Source organism: Mandrillus leucophaeus, unplaced genomic scaffold, assembly GCF_000951045.1.
Source record: "Mandrillus leucophaeus isolate KB7577 unplaced genomic scaffold, Mleu.le_1.0 Scaffold30, whole genome shotgun sequence".
Classification (NCBI taxonomy): domain Eukaryota; kingdom Metazoa; phylum Chordata; class Mammalia; order Primates; family Cercopithecidae; genus Mandrillus; species Mandrillus leucophaeus.
The window spans coordinates 1,893,886-1,910,256 of NW_012103143.1; the positions used below are offsets into that span (position 1 = coordinate 1,893,886).

At 45.7% G+C, this 16,371-nt stretch overlaps 1 protein-coding gene across 1 annotated transcript in view; it reads right to left on the reverse strand.

The window, feature by feature from the left end:
* The window catches only part of CHKA (choline kinase alpha), a 57,192-nt gene that overhangs the window by 7,610 nt on the left and 33,211 nt on the right, over positions 1 to 16,371 (reverse strand). The window contains exons 4-11 of the mRNA XM_011987080.1: positions 13,661 to 13,774; positions 9,344 to 9,477; positions 8,832 to 8,936; positions 7,474 to 7,532; positions 4,969 to 5,056; positions 4,328 to 4,436; positions 3,077 to 3,183; positions 492 to 573 (exon numbers count right to left, since the gene is read on the reverse strand). Coding sequence (XP_011842470.1) covers positions 492 to 573; positions 3,077 to 3,183; positions 4,328 to 4,436; positions 4,969 to 5,056; positions 7,474 to 7,532; positions 8,832 to 8,936; positions 9,344 to 9,477; positions 13,661 to 13,774 — 798 coding nt within the window. The remainder of the gene's footprint in view (positions 1 to 491; positions 574 to 3,076; positions 3,184 to 4,327; positions 4,437 to 4,968; positions 5,057 to 7,473; positions 7,533 to 8,831; positions 8,937 to 9,343; positions 9,478 to 13,660; positions 13,775 to 16,371) is intronic.

The window sequence follows — 16,371 nt, forward strand, 5'->3', positions numbered from 1 at the left end:
AGGAGGTCTAATTCAGTAATTACCAGCTTCCAACCCAAAGTCGGGCACTACAGGCTGGAGAATGAAGTGGTACCCGAGAAATAAAACCTTCCACAGCACAGGCAAGAGCCACCCACTCTTCTTCACTTACTGTCCCCTGTGTCAGAAGGGATTGAGGTCACAGCTGGACCTCCAGGGTGCAGATGCCTACATTCCCCATCAGGATTGCAGGACTACCTGGCCCTTCTCTGAAGCCGGGGAGGCAAGGTCTGCTGGCCTGGAAGTGAGGGCAACCTCCAAAGGCAACCACGGCATCAGTGACAGCGGCTTCTCCCCTGGCTTCCTGGGCTGAGCCACACTGTCCTGATGCCACCAGGTCACCACATTCGGGTACTTGGGGAGACAGAGAACCCTCTGTAAGGAATGGTCATTTGCTGCCAAGCATTCACAAATACTATAGCATTTTTACCCAGGAGTAGGATGGAAAAAAAAAAAAAGCTGCTAAAACATACCATGTACCCAAATTCAATAGATGAAATCTTGGCCTGTACAATGGACCAAAGTCCCCAGAGGAAATGAGATGCAAGGGCAAACCTGGAATGACAAAAGCAAGAAACACATATGAGACATACAGTATCAGTTACAGGACTGATGAAATGATTTCATGCCAGATGGACATTTTAACTTGTGTGGATGCAAACCTAGTTAGTGTTGGCAAATCATGGGTCTATATTCCATGGGACTAACTAAGAAAAATGGGAATACCACTCCCACACCCTTCCTTTATCTGCTAGTGACAGGTGCACTGGTGAGTGTGAACACACACAGCTGGTCTGGCCATGGCACATGTCAATGCCACTTGGCCATAATATATTCACAGGGTGAATATATTCACATTCACAGGGTGCAGGTGAAGGCCTGGGTGGCTATGCTGGCAGAAAAGAAAGCAAGCCTGCTACAAGGGAGGGTGCACAGCATCAGCAACCAAGAGGCAGCCCTTTGCTGGAGGCGGGATGAAGCTCTCACTCCTTGAGCAAGAGACTTCTAAATCCCATCCTTGTCCCATCCCCTCCTGTCACACAGAAGTGAAAAGAGCAGATGAGAGAGTGTGAGCCACGTCACCATCTCTAGGCCGTACCAAGCCCCCAAGTCACTGCGAATCCAAGTTCCTCCTCAAACGATACCCTGAGGGTTCATCTACATGAAGATAAAGCTCAAATTTAGGAGTGCCTGCTCTAGTATCCTCCAACCCTACTCTCTGTTCATCCTGTGGTCCTCAGCCCACTAGAGTCCCTTGTGCTACCCTTTCTGTCTGGGTTCTCCTTCATCTACCTTTTTCTATTTCCACCAGTTCAAGAAACAGAAAGAGATAACGTACACTGTGGTGGGGTGCGGCAGGTAGGCAGATGTGACATCACACTTAGTGTGGGGGGTGAGCACTCTGGAGGCCATGAGGAGATGACTGTGGTAAGTGCAGTGGAAAGATGAGGTGGGCCACAGTGACTTCAACAGCAATTTTACCAAATAATGTCACAGGAGACCCCAAAAAATAGGAACAACCCACAGGCCTCTTGACTAAAGAGATGGACAAATAGTGGTCTAGACCTTTGCAGAATCTGGAAGTTTCAGGACCCTGCTTTGAAAACTTGAAAAAACAGTAAAAAGCAAGACTTAAAACTGATAAACATGAGTTTAGTCATTTTCTAGGAGAAACTGAAGAGTCAAACACAGCAAACGGTGCCCACCACTCCACAAGCATCAGTGACAAGTTTGCACGGCCAGGTGCAGTGGCCCACGTCTGTAATCCTAGCACTTTGGGAGGCCGAGGCAGGAGAACCACTTGAGCCCAGGAGTTCATGACCAGCCTGGGCAACAGAGCAAGACCCCGTCTCTAAAAAAAAAATACAAAAATTAGGCAGGCATGGTGGCACGTGCCTGTAGTCCCAGTTACTTGGGAGGCTGAGGCAAGAGGCTCGCTAAGAGTTAGAGGCTGCAGTGAGCCATGATCGCATTGCTGCACTCCAATCTGGGTGACAGAGCAACATCCCATCTCAAAAAAGAAGAAAAAAAATTCTGTAGGCCCTGGGTGGCAGCAACCCTGTATGGCTGGGTTGTTGTGTCTGGATGACAGTTCAGAATGTCACAAAGTGTCCCGACCCTTCTTGGACACGGGACCTCTTCTTGTGATACGGTTTGTCTCTGTCTCCCCACCCAAATCTCATCTTTAATTGTAATCCCCATGTGTGGAGGGAGGGACTGGTAGGAGGTAACTGGATCATGGGGGTGGTTTCCCCCATGCTGTCCTCCCAATAGTGAGGGGGTTCTCATGAGATCTGATGGTTTTAAAAGTGTTTGGTAGTTCAACCTTCTTCTCTGTCTCTCTGCCCCTCTCTCTCCTGGCGCCATGTAAGAAGTGCCTTGCTTCCCCTTTACCTTCTGCTATGATTGTAAGTTTCCTGAGGCCTTCCTGGCCATGCAGAACTGTGAGTTAATTAAACCTCCTTTCTTTATAAATTACCCAGTCTCAGGTAGTATCTTTGTAGCCATGTGAGAACAGACTAATATACTCTGCCTGCTGTATGCTCAGATCTGAAAGTTCTGCATAGTCTCAGCCACAATGGAGAAGTAGCAAATTCTATTTTTGACAAAGGGCAAGTCCTAAAGATGTACGATTAAAAAGAAGCTCCTAGGTCGGGCACGGTGGCTCACACCTGTAATCCCAGCATGGGAGGCTGAGGTGGGTGGATCACCAGAGGTCAGGAGTCCAAGACCAGCCTGGCCAACATGGCAAAAACCCCATCTCTACTAAAAAATACAAAAATTAGCTGGACATGGTGGCAGGCCCCTGTACTCCCAGCTACTTGGGAGGCTGAGACAGGAGAACTGCTTGAACCTGGGAGGCCGAGGTTGCAGTGAGCCAAAATTGCGCCACTGCACTCCAGCCTACGTGACAGAGCAAGACTCTGTCTCAAAAACAAAAACAAAAACAAAAACAAAAAAAGAACCTCTAAAATACTCATAATTGCAAGTAAGCATCCCAAATATAGTCTATAAAGAGGAACGCTATCTTTACAAATCAAAAAAGGAAAAACGTTACCTATTGACTTCAAGCAACATTTCTTCTTCTATAATGGATTTTTCTTCAGTACTGAGGTTTTCAAAGTCATTTTGGAATGCAGGCAAGTAACTGGAAATAAAATGGAGCTTAAAAAAAAGTAATTGTGTTAGGATCAATGATGGTTAAAACAGACTGTCAATAGCTGTCACGAAGCATATGCATCTACTGTGACATACTGGGAGACACACACTCGACATGATGTTCAGCATCTCTGACATCCTGGGCTGGCACCAGCAAGCCAACCTTTGCTAGGTTTTCAGCTGCTCTCTCTCCCCAGGATTTCTAGTGGAGATACAGTGTCTAGACTCTTCAGCATACTTTTTCCATTTAGAGTAGCACTTAGAACTGGAGACCATTATTTTGGAGGCAGGCTTGGTGCACCCTCCCAGTCCTACTCAACTTCAGCACCGCTACCAAGGCTTCAGTGCTGGGCTGAGGAATGGGAGAGAAAGATCCCAGGAGGAAACTCCCATGAGAACTGATTCTCCACACAATTACCAGCCTCCTCCCATCATTCAGGACAGGAAAGGGAACTGTTAACACCAAAGACATTTCCTTCCATTACTAAACCCTGGTGCCCGAAAGATTACTTCTCTCTCCACAGTGTGAAATGAATAGAAAAAGGTCAGTGATCGCCAAAAAGATGGCCAGAAAGCGGAATCAAGGCTGGGTTTTTCAGAAAACACTAGAAGGAACTACAAAGGATGCTAAAGCTCTTCTCTGAATGTAAGTATCTCTGACACAGAGATTTTTAATAAACTGGACTAAAAGGTCAAGTTTGTGTCTACATTTAACAGAAACAAAATAACATTTTTTAACATAAACCAAACTTTAAAAGGTTAACTTTAAAAATGAAGATGTAGGCCAGGGGTGGTAGCTCACAACTGTAATCCCAGCAGTTTGGGAGGCTGAGGCAGGAAAATCACTTGAGCCCAGGAGTTTGAGACCAGCCTGGGCAACTGGTGAAACTCCATCTCTACAAAAAATACAATTAGCTGAGCATGGTGGCATGCGCCTGTGGTCCCACCTACTTGGGAGGCTGAGGCGAGAGGATCACCTGAGCGCAGGAGGTCAAAGGTACAGGGAGCCATGATCGCACTACTGCGATCTGTACTCCAGTCTGGGAAACAGAGTGAGACCCTGTCTCAAAAAATAAAAAAGAAGATGTAATTCTAACTGCATGAAATTGATGTAATTTTCCTATCAAGTATACAAAAACTCATCTCCTACCTGTTGTTTCTTGGTGGGATACTTCCGGATGTTTGCTCTGAAAAAAGGGTACTTTTCATAGCTATAATCATACATCCACTCACAGAAGTGATTTCCAATGTCGAATCCCCTGAAATAAGAGATAAGACAGTGCACAGAATGAGGCAAACCGTATGCCTGGAGGCTCCCTGACTGCAGAAGAAAGAAAGGCTGAGTTCCGAGCATGCCACTCCTGTTGCCATCTGGACTTGCTGAGGGAGCAGGACTGTAACTGCTTTAATGACAGAGACAGCCAACAGATGGTTGTCAGCATCACAGCTGACTAAAGTTATACAGGCGCACCTGAACCACAACTCCAGAACAATGTGTCTCCTCAACCAGGATTTATGAGAAGAAAATAATCTCTGAAGCCAAAAGAAAATGCCAAAGTCTGGCTGAATGGCATGGCTGTCCCCAACTAGCACTGTCTGCTAGGAACAAGGAGGGCCGTGCCACTTCACCACAACCATCACGGGCCACTGGACAAGAAGCCACTGATTCCAGGTGAAGCAGCTTGCAACTCAGGGTGGTGTTTTGACTTATTTTCTCTAATAACTGTTAATTAAGCATATCATAATGATAAAACAATATTGAGATGGAAACACTGGACTGTAACATATTACCTGTAATTGTAACTGCTGTATTCGAAGTCAATGAGCATCAGTTTCTGTTTTTCAGAATTCTCTTGGCCTTCCAGCAACAAGATATTACCTGCAAAAGGTTTTGGATAACAAGGCTTATGTTTTACAATAGAAGGTTCAAGTCCTTGAACAGCAGAGCCGAGAGAATGGATCTGATCCCTTAGGGAATCCTAGCTGAATGTGGCTTTTGGTCTGTGGACATCACCAGGGCCTAGACAGAGCGTAGAAGTGCTCACGGGAGGCCTACCCCTGTGCATAGAGGCTCCTGACCCACCTGGCCATAACAACCCCTGCTCATAGCCCTAGTCCCCACCGGACCCCCAGGCTCACTATGGAACAAAGCCTGGTCTCTTGCTCTGCTGTCAGAAGAGTACTTCCCAAATGTTCTGTATGGTGGCATGCAGGAGCTCAGGCTAGCCAAACACCACCCTCAGCAGCCCTGGGACTTGGTTTGCTGTCTCCAGCTGGCTGCAGCACCCCAGCTGGGAAGCTGCGGGAGTGCCCTCCAGTAAGAAAGGCAAGGAAGAGCTCAGCTGCCACACGGGATGCCCTGCTTTGTTCTTGCCTGGTTTTCCTTCCCAACGAGACCACAGGCAGCATTCCTACACCACTATTTCCTTTACTGTTGGATTCTGGGCCAGGAGTTGGTCAGCCATCAGCCTGGCTCTGCAGGCCTACATTCCTGATATCCCCACACTAGACATGACGTTCAGCATCTCCGACATCCTGGGGCTGGCATCAGTGAGCCAACCTTTGCTAGGTTTTCAGCTGCTCTCTCTCCCCAGGATTTCTAGTGGAGGTATAGTGTCTAGGTTCTTCAGCATACTTTTTCCATTTAGGGTAGCAATTACAACATAAACTGGAGACCAGAAAACGTGATTGGCTCACACTTGTAATCACAGCACTTTGGGAGGTGGAGGTGGGAGGATCACTAGAGTCCAGGAGTTTAAGACCAGCCTGGGAAACTGGTGAAACTCCATCTCTACAAAAAATACAAGGCGTAGTAGTGTGTGCCTGTGATCCCAACTATTCGGGAGGCTAAGGTAGAAGGATCACTTAATTCCAAGAGGCTAAGGCTACGTGGAGCCTTGATTGCGCTACTGCACACTAGGCTGGGTGACACAGTAAAAAAAAAAAAAAAAAAAAAAAAAAGGCAAATTGGAGGCAAACACCCAAAGTAGCAGAACAAAATTAACGTACAACTGTTACCTCTTCGATCCCTCCTACACTTTGCCATCATCAACGCAGCTGATCTCCTCCAGTCCCCTCTCTCTAGTGATGTCTGTGCCATTTATCACCCCCTCACCACCAGAAGGGCAAGGATAATACACAAAGCTGTAGCTGTAATGTCTATACTCTCCTTGACTTGAGTTAGCCAGCTACAAGCAGCTAATTAGTAAAAGGTAATTTGGCTCAAATGAATGGCTTATGGATGACAGGTCTTCATGAGAGACCGTTTTCAGGATTAAAAGCAAACTGCTGAGCCTGGCAAAGAAGGGCTCAAGGTGTGACCTGAACTACTGTGACTGGGGGAGGCAAGGTCAAGGCAGAGCAAGGCCATGTCAGCAGCACCAGTGGGAGCTGCATAGTGGGGGGCCTCTGATGAGACTATTCAATGTGCAATTGCGTGGGATGAAATTTTGTTACAGTAAGGAACATATCACTGTCATGTTTTCAAAGCAGAGAAGCCCGAAGTAATTAATAGCACAGTGCACTGATACTAAGAGAGAAGGTGTTAGGATTACACGTGTTGCAATAAGCAACACTACGCTATGTGATGCAGAAGAGAAGGGCCCAGGACTGAATGGGGTAGGCAGTGGATCTTGTTCTTTTATTGCTTTTTCAGGTTAAAAAAAAATCATATATGTTTACTATAAGGAGTTAAACACTGAAAAAGTAACATGTGACTTAGAAAGTTTAAGTTCTGTATCCCAATTCCCAAGTTTAGTGAATATTCTTTCGGATTTCTTCCATGTAATACATATATATATACACACACACACACACACACACACACACACACACATATATATATATATTTTTTTTTTTACAGGATCTTGCTCTGTCATCCAGGCTACAGTGCAGTGGTGCATAGTACACTATAGCCTTGAAATCCCAGGCTCAAGCCATCCTCCGGCCTCAGCTTACCAAGTAGCTGGGACTACAGGTGCACACCACTATGCCTGGCTAATTTTTAAATTTTTTGTAGAGATAGGGTCTTGCTATGCTGCCTAGGCTGGTCTAGAACTCTTGGGCTCAAGCAATCCTCCCACCTTGGCCTCCCAAAGTGCTGGGATTACAGACATGAGACACTGTGCCTGGCCTCATATGCTAAAAAAGTAATACAAAAGCTCACTGTCTGGTTCTATCATAATTTAATATACCTAATATACTCTTGATGCTACCTGGCATTTTTTAGACACACTGCCAGTAATTTTCTAAGTATACACACAAACCTCATCTGTAACAGAACATAGCAATTCTTACCTTCTTGACAGTCATTATGACAAAATACAACTGGAGATGGAGTAGATTCAAGCAATGATCTGAAAAGAAAGGTTTCACTGTTACCTATCAAGCTTCTCAGTCAGCTGCACACCGTCTTGCCTTCTCCACATGGCCAGCACCAAATTCGTGCTCCAAAGCAACACACAGTTTGGGAGTAGTATCTGTGATGTGAATTCTGACAACTGTGTCAGAATTCCACAACAGCTCCACAGCAACAACTCCACAGCAGCTCCCGCCTGAAACCCCTACAGGCCCTCTGCACTCAGCTCTTCCCCTGGAGGATCCTCTGCATGTGCCACTCCCTCCTGGAGCCCCTTTCTCTGCTGGTCTCAGCTTGTACAGCACCCCCTTAGACGGCCCTTCTCTTACCAGTGACCCAAGCAGGTCCTCCTATGCAGACTAACGGCCTACTTTGGTCTATGCTTCTGTCACAGCACTTACCACAATTTGACATTATTTTATTTGTTTACTTGTTTTCCCTCGGCAGCGATCATCAAGCCTAGCAGAGGAGGCACATACCTGAGTAAGTAAAGGTGTAAATACTTATGGCTGGGTGTGGTGGCTCACACCTGTAATCCCAGCACTTTGGGAGGCTGAGGTGGGCAGATCACGAGGTCAAGAGATCAAGACCACTCTGACCAACATGGTGAAACCCTGTCTCCACTAAAAATACAAAAATTAGCTGGGTGTGGTGGCGTGTACCTGTAGTCCCAGCTACTTGGGAGGCTGAGGCAAGAGAATCACTTGAACTCGGGAGGGGGAGGTTGCAGTGAGCCGAGATCGCACCACTGCACTCCAGCCTGGCAACAAAGCGAGACTCCGTCTTATTAAACAAACAAACAAAAAATGGTGTAAATACTTGTTAGTGTACAGATGTGAGTGGCCTGCATGCAGCATCACTCTGAGGACAAGGATGGCCTTGCTTCAGAGATCAGCAGGAAGATTCTGTTTCTCACAAAAGCCAAGGTTGAACTGTAAGGAAGAGGGATTTTTCTCACACTCCCCAGCCTGCCCTTACTCCCTTCTCCCCACCAGAGAAAATCCACCCCGCTAGACACTCTACTGCCCTGGCCATCAAGCCACTCCTTCGACATTTTCCTTCTCTACGGAACTTTCACAAACTGACTAGAGGCCACATGTGGGCCTCTAGTCCATAGAGTCTATAATCTCTAGTCCTCTAGCGAACCATAATTCCAGATGACAAAACTTATCTGTTTAAATTCATCCTGTAAAATCAATGTAAAATGCCAGACATAAGGCAAGCTCAATCAATGTTTACTGACAACAGTTTTAGTGACTAAGAATATTTAAAGTCAGGAAATAGAAGGAAAACTCACCTCAGGTTTTCCAGTTCCAATGGCAGATTGTAACTGAGCAATTTGTGGAGCTTTTTAATTCTGGATTCCTCAGTAAATTTAATTCTCAGAACTTCATTTAGATATCTATTAAATTTTTTTTAAAAAAAAGAACAGAACAAAGAATCACTGTCAATTCACCAAGGCTTGTTGTTCTTGGGGCTTTGGTTAAACATTCAATCCCAGCGCAGTCCCAATGCCAGCGGGACCCCTCTGGCTGCCATGACTGAGAGAGAGGAGCGGCCTTGGGGGTTCGTGGCATTCTAGGAAGGTGACTTTCTGCCCCTTCACCCGTTCAATAGCATTTTTGTATAAGCCTTCTTTCTTGGTTTAGGAATTGACTTTTATATGTAAGAAAGACTTACTTATGAGACAAGTATCACCAGCTGACACTCTGCACTTCAGTGAACTAGGAAGACCTAGTTGCTCACTCTGGTACTTCTAGGAGCCACCACTGTAAAACTACATTAGGACCAAGTGATTTCACCACTTACTTTTCCATTGTGCCAAAAAGCCATTTTGGTTCCTTATTGAATGGCATTTTCATACCATGAAACGTAGCCATTTTCTCAGCGATTTCTGCAGAAATATCTGGCAAACTTAATTCTTCAGTATCTAACCGCCGGCTCTGAAATAGAAAAGGGAGTTAAAAACTGACCTTTACCAAGTAAACTAAAAAGAGTGAGATCACACTGTCTTAGGAATGAGAAGCCAGTTTTTGTAGTGCATTTAAGTCTCACCCAATGCCCCAAATTCCCTTAAGAATGGACACTGTGTCCCCACAGACAGTGACCCAGCAATTGCTATGGCACTTCGACAGTGAGGAGCCAGCCACCTCCAAGTATCTATTTCATTCTGAATCCCTTTTAACTATGAGAACTCCTTCCTTAAATTTTATTGAACTGAAACTACGCTATCATCTATTCTTCTGGTCTCTAAAACCATAGCAAATGTCTATTCTCTACCCAATGCTGAAGTCCATGTCTTCAGCAGTTTATCACACAGCTCTGCTCCCAGCTCCTCCATCAGCTGGGACATTCTACTCTGATGTGTTGCAGGTGAGATGCGGGGTCCAGAACAGGTCCTAACCAGGAGATGTGTCACAGGGACGGGGGGCCGTCTCCAGCTGCTCCCAGTGGTGGTGTCAGCACCTGGCCTGGCACAGAGAAGGTGTCCAAGGCAAAGTTGGGCAAAAAAACCAGTGTCTAGAGGACTTCCTCCTGGCCTCTGCATCCTGCACTTCCCCTAAATCAGCCTGAGGCCATGCTTGTTTGGCTGCCCTTTTACAGGAGGCCCATGGGAGCTCACAATCAACTGAAACCTCTAGAGCTTCCTCGTGTGACCTACCACCCTGCAGAAATCTAAAGAGAAGTTTCTGTGAAAATGCAAAGAAGTACAGCACAGAGGTAAGAGTGAATGCTCCCAACTTAGGGAAACCCCAGTTGAAATCGTGGCTTTAATTCTCATTTCAAAGCTACATGGTCATCCAAGTTACCTCATTGTGTTCCCATTTCTATCAAATGGTAATCAGGACATGAAGTCTCTCACAGAGTTGCCAGGAGAGCTGGAGGAGAGAATGCAGGTGAGGTCTCTGGGACAGCACCCAGCCCAGGGTGCAGCTCAGCAAGTGGCAGAAGTCTGCTACTGAGAGCTAAGAGCTCACTGTAAGCATTGGGCTCAACCTTCTATTCAACTCCCTCCAGAAAGCACTGTCACTCCAGCACTGTCAACAAATTACCATGCTGCGATAAGAACAGGGACTCCACTTCCAGCAGCAGGACACACAGGACTTATTAAGGTAGCTCACTCAGCTTTCAAAACTGCCATTAATTTGGCAATAAGGAAAATCTAAAGCTAACACGCTCAGATATGAACAAATCTCAGTATTCCAAATTCCTTCCCCAGCACAGAGAGAAACAGACTACCTACCATCCCTAGTGGCCCCGCTATTCTCACATGCCCTTTGAAAGATGGCTACAGGAATCATGAAACTAAATCACCTGATCCCAAGCAGTGGAGAGTAAACCTAAGCCAGGCGTGGTGGCTCATGCCTGTAATCCCAGCACTTTGGGAGGCCAAGGCGGGAGGATTGCTTGAGCCCAGGAATTTGAGACCAGCCTGAGCAACACAGGGAGACCCCATCTCTACAAAAAAATAAACAAAATTAGTCAAACATGGTGGCACATGCCTGTAGTCCCAGCTACTCGGGAGGCTGAGGTGAGAGGATTGCTTGAGCCTGGGAGGTTGAGGCTGCAGTGAGCTGAGATCAAGCTGCTTATACTTCACTATACTGGGCAACAGAGTGAGACCCTATCTTTAAAAAAAAAAAAAAGCAAATCTAGAAATAACATATGGTATTAGGTTGAATCAAATGAAACTGCCATTCTTGTTGGTCAAAAACAGTTAAACACCAGCAGCATCATATGGTTCAAACCTAGTATATAATAGAATTTTAAAAGGCCGGGCACTGTGGCTCAAGCCTGTAATCCCAGCACTTTGGGAGGCCGAGACGGGTGGATCACGAGGTCAGGAGATCGAGATCATCCTGGCCAACACGGTGAAACCCCGTCTCTACTAAAAAATACAAAAAACTAGCCGGGTGAGGTGGTGGGCGCCTGCAGTCCCAGCTACTCGGGAGGCTGAGGCAGGAGAATGGTGTAAACCCGGGAGGCGGAGCTTGCAGTGAGCCGAGATCCGGCCACTGCACTCCAGCCTGGGCGACAGAGCGAGACTCCGTCTCAAAAATAAATAAATAAATAAATAAATAAATAAAAGTTTCACTATGGCTGGGTGCAGTGGTTCACACCTGTAATCCTGGTGACTTAGGAGGCTGAGGCAGGAAAAGAGCTTGAAGCCAGGAATTCAAGACCAGCCTGGGTAACATAGCAAGACCCATCTCTACAAAAAATTTTTTTTAATAAGTTGGGTGTGCTGGTGTGCACCTGTACTCCCAGCTACCTGAAAGGCTAAGGCAGAAAGATCACTTGAGTCCAGGAGTTCAAGGCTGTAGTGAGCTATGATCATGCCATTGCACTCCAGCCTGGGCAAGACAGTGAGACTCCCATCTCAAAAAAAAAAATTAAATATGTAATAAACAATATATACAAGAGCATAGATAGAACTTAAGAACTAGAACAAAATCGATTCCACAGATACTATAATCTATGTGTCCTCATGCCTGCCCTTTTTGTCCCCAAGATACTTTTATTATTCTGAATTGTGTTAACACAATTCCCTTACCTTGTCCAAAAAGAACTTTTATTACATGTGCATATATTCTTAAAACAATTTTTAAAATGTATCAGGCTTTATAGAATGGTATGATACTACTCACAGTCTCCTGCAGTTTGGTTTTATCATTCGACATTGTATTTGTAAGATTCACCTATATTGCCACTTATAACCATATGAGGTTTTATTATTTCCAAAATTCTTTCAAAAACTTATTATCTCGGCCAGGTGCAGTGGCTCACGCCTGTAACTCCAGCACTTTGGGAGGCCAAGGTGGGCGGATCACCTGAGGTCGGGAGTTCAAGACCAGCCTGGCCAACATGGAGAAACCCTGTCTCTACTAAAACATAGCCAGGTGCCAGGGAGGAAACTAAAGGTAAAAGCTGGTGCAATGAAGGCACCATCCACTCATCTAAACACATCCTCAGCACTGGCAGCTAGCACAACGCTAGCACAGATGGACAGCACCACTGTCAACTAAAAGAGGCTATCTCTTCTGGGGAGACAGAGCACAACTAGCCTCCCTGTTTCTGGGCTGTGGGATTAGACAAAGAAACCCCTGCCCCTGGTCCCCAGCCAGACACAGCAGAGCACCCCTCTGCCAGGCATCCTACTGCTAGGCTCCATCTGCACAGATGTACAGGACAGCCCTGGACATGCCCAGGCCTCTCATGGATAAGACATCTCATGCAGCAGGGCAGGAAAAGCTAGCGGCTTATGACTCTAGTCCTCAAGGAGCTTATGCTCAATTAAAATGGGGAATATCTGGTCTATCTAGGAAGGGAGTGCAGGCTGACAAAGACCAGCATTGCCAACCAAAGAAGTACTGCCAGGGCTCAGAGCCATACTTCAACACTTAGGGTTCATGAGAACCCCTGGGCATGAAGAATTGTGCAGGGCATGGAGTCTGGGGTGGGTGGGTAGAGGGACAGAAACTATGCTTTAGATATGTACATGTAACTCTAAGACATGGTATACTGGTAAATGTTATAGCAACACTAAAACTGCCTTGGGACAATAAGAAAGGGAAAATAATCCTGACTGCTTAGAAATAAGACTGCAAAGTCTTGGAGCAAGGCCTTGAAATCTAAGAATTTGACCAGCATATGGGGACAGGAAGATGGGAGGTAGGGAGACTCAGTGGGAATGCACAAAACAAACCAAGGAAGGGTGATGGGAAAGAACAGTCATGGCCCCCTCACAGGGCTACAGCCAGAGACTGAGCAGGGTAGTCAAGGCCAACGTGTTCTAGCAGCAAGTTCTATAAAGCAGGGCCCCAGAAGTTGAGAGGAACAAGGTGAAAAAGGGCAAAGTCTCACGGTACACAGCCTCAGGGGACAATGAAATGGTAAGTTTCATATATTTTTCAAATTTGGATGAATATACCTTTACAGGAAAGAAAGAGGTTCTGATATGAGTACAAAATAAATGTTGCTTTCCATGATTTCTGATACAGTTTAAGGACATAGGTGAGGTTAACAGTTCAAGAACCAGCACTGCAGGTTCTTGCAGCAATGAGACAAAGAAGCCATCTTCTGTCTGTGGCTTATGTCAACTGAGCCTTTATGAACAAATCTTACCGGGATGAACTGTTCCAGTCGGCCTTGGGGAAAGATGCCATAGAGTTTTGGCCCAAGTGACCTCTCTGCGAGAATGGCAAACATAACGCTCTCCAGAACCATGGCCTCGGCCCCCTAAAACAGATGGCAACAAGTCAGGTGTTTACTGAGTGTCTGCTGTGCGCCAGGCATCAGAGGCACTCTCACAGGAGTGTTTCATCTAGTGCCCACGAGTATTCTTTCATGTGGACACTACTGTTATCACCATCCCCGTTTTAAATATGAAGAAATAGAGGTTCCAAAGTCACACATCTTGTCATTTGCAGGATTCATGCTTGCAAGCACTACGCTATATTGATAAGATTTAAAATGTGAGTTTAAGTTAGGTCACTAGTTCCAAAAATAGAAAAATATCCATCAGTGCTTTTATTGCTTCTATTTATTTCGCAACCTATATAGGAGTCTCACTCTTGGCATCTCACCAAAGGCCACAACACCATCCATTCTGGTTAGGGTTGATTTGCTTTTGGTTGAGTGCACCTAGTTAAAGCAAAGGATCCAAAGGACCTTCTGCCTACTAAATTGGGCTCATGGGTCCAACAAGCTTGAAAATTACTGATTCAGGTCCAGGGTCTATGGCTTTCTAGTCCGAAGAGCAGCCGAGCATGGAGCACCCCAGATTTCAACTGGCATACCTGACCTTTTCCTGTTACTGAATGTTTGTCTTGCTGAAATCTCTATGATGCTGTCTGTTCTATCTTTGTCCTAATAATTAATGTGGGATCTATCATCATTTTGCCTTCAAAATCCATGCTTTGATCTCAAAGCAAATTCAGTCCTTGGTCTTTCCCCCTTAAACAGCACACTACAGCATAAGGGTTTCTATCTGTTGGAGCAAGAGTCATTCTTACCCAGAGGTCCACCTGAATCTCTTAAAGAGCTTTTACAGGCTAGGTGGTGGCTCACGCCTGTAATCCCAACACTTTGGGAGGCTGAGGTGGGAGGATCACTTGAGGCCAGGAGTTAAGAGACCAACCTGGGCAACACAGTGAGATGCCCCATCACCACCAAAGTCTCTTTAAAAAAAAAAAGAAGAAGTTTTGCAAAGAGATTCCTAGGTCCTACCCCAAGTATTAAAAGAGAGGCACCAGCAGAGCTGTTTTGAAAAACGTTTCAGATGATTCTAATTCACCCCCTGTGAAGAAATGTGCTGTAGAGGAACATGATCCCAGAGAAACATTCTCTAAACACATTCACGTTACCAAAAACTGAGAAACCAAGAGGACAAACTTATTAGGAAATGATACAGTACTAGAGTTAGTAAGAAGAAAACAAAAAAGAAAAGCCACTTCCAAAGGATATCAGACCACATTAAAGCAAAAAGTATTTTGGTCACTTTTATATTTTGTGGGAGCAAATGGATTTGTCAGTAATCCTCCACAATTATCATCTACAACTATCATTTGTATAATCCTCACAATTATGACCTGTCATCTTGTGAGGCTCAATCTTTCCTAATTTGTGGTTTTGTGTATATGACAATAAACTGACAACATCAATCTATCAAGCTAATGAATTTTAGGGTGGGATTTGATATCAGACAGGTTTTATTTCTTTTTTTTTTTCTTTTTTTTTTTTTGAGACGGAGTCTCGCTCTGTCACCCAGGCTGGAGTGCAGTGGCCAGATCTCAGCTCACTGCAAGCTCCACCTCCCGGATTTATGCCATTCTCCTGCCTCAGCCTCCCGAGTAGCTGGGACTACAGGCGCCCGCCACCTCGCCCGGCTATTTTTTTGTATTTTTTTTAGTAGAGACGGGGTTTCACCGTGTAGCCAGGATGGTCTCGATCTCCTGACCTCGTGATCTGCCCGTCTCGGCCTCCCAAAGTGCTGGGATTACAGGCTTGAGCCACCGCGCCAGGCCGGTTTTATTTCTTAAAACCTTAGAGAACGACAACAAAGATCTAGTATCCTTGTTTAGTTGTCAAAAGGTTTCCAAGCACTTTTCAGTCCTATGGTAGAGTTGTCCAGAGGTGCAGTCCCCATCTTACCCCAAGCCCAACATCACAGAAACTTTCTGGGGCATTTAAGCAAGGTCTGCAAAGCCTCCTCTAAGTCTCTGCTTAGACATTGTGTTCCCTGCTCCCCAGGGGGCAGCATGGTCCTGGTGCTCTGGAGACTGTGGTCCCCACCCCCACCCTCATGCTGTGTAAAACACGAAAGTAACCAGGGGCTGGGCATAGCAGGACAAGGGGGTGCTGGACTCAGAAGTTCAGCACTTTGCACATCACGTCCACTGGGAAGGATTCTTGGAGGTGACTTTATTTACGTGTGGCATTGTCAACACATGTCACCAGCACTAGCCAGAATCCTCTCCAGAGCTGAGTCAACCCAGAAAGGACATAGAGAAGAGGGAAAGAAATGTAAGAACTTTCCAATTCTCTTTAGCACTGTCCTAAACATTGTAAACAAAAACACCCTTATTCTTACGTAATACTGCAGCTCAATATTTATTCACAGTGGGAGAAAGGGGGAGATGGTGCATGGAGAGAAGGATTTAGAGAGGAAGAAAATGAAGCTGGGCACCATGGCTCACGCCTGTAATCCCAGCACTTCGGGAGGCCAAGGCAGACAGATCACCTGAGGTCAGAAGTTTGAGATCAGCCTGGCCAACATGGTGAAACCCTATCTCTACCAAAAAAAGTACAAAAATTAGCTGGGCATGGTGGCGGAC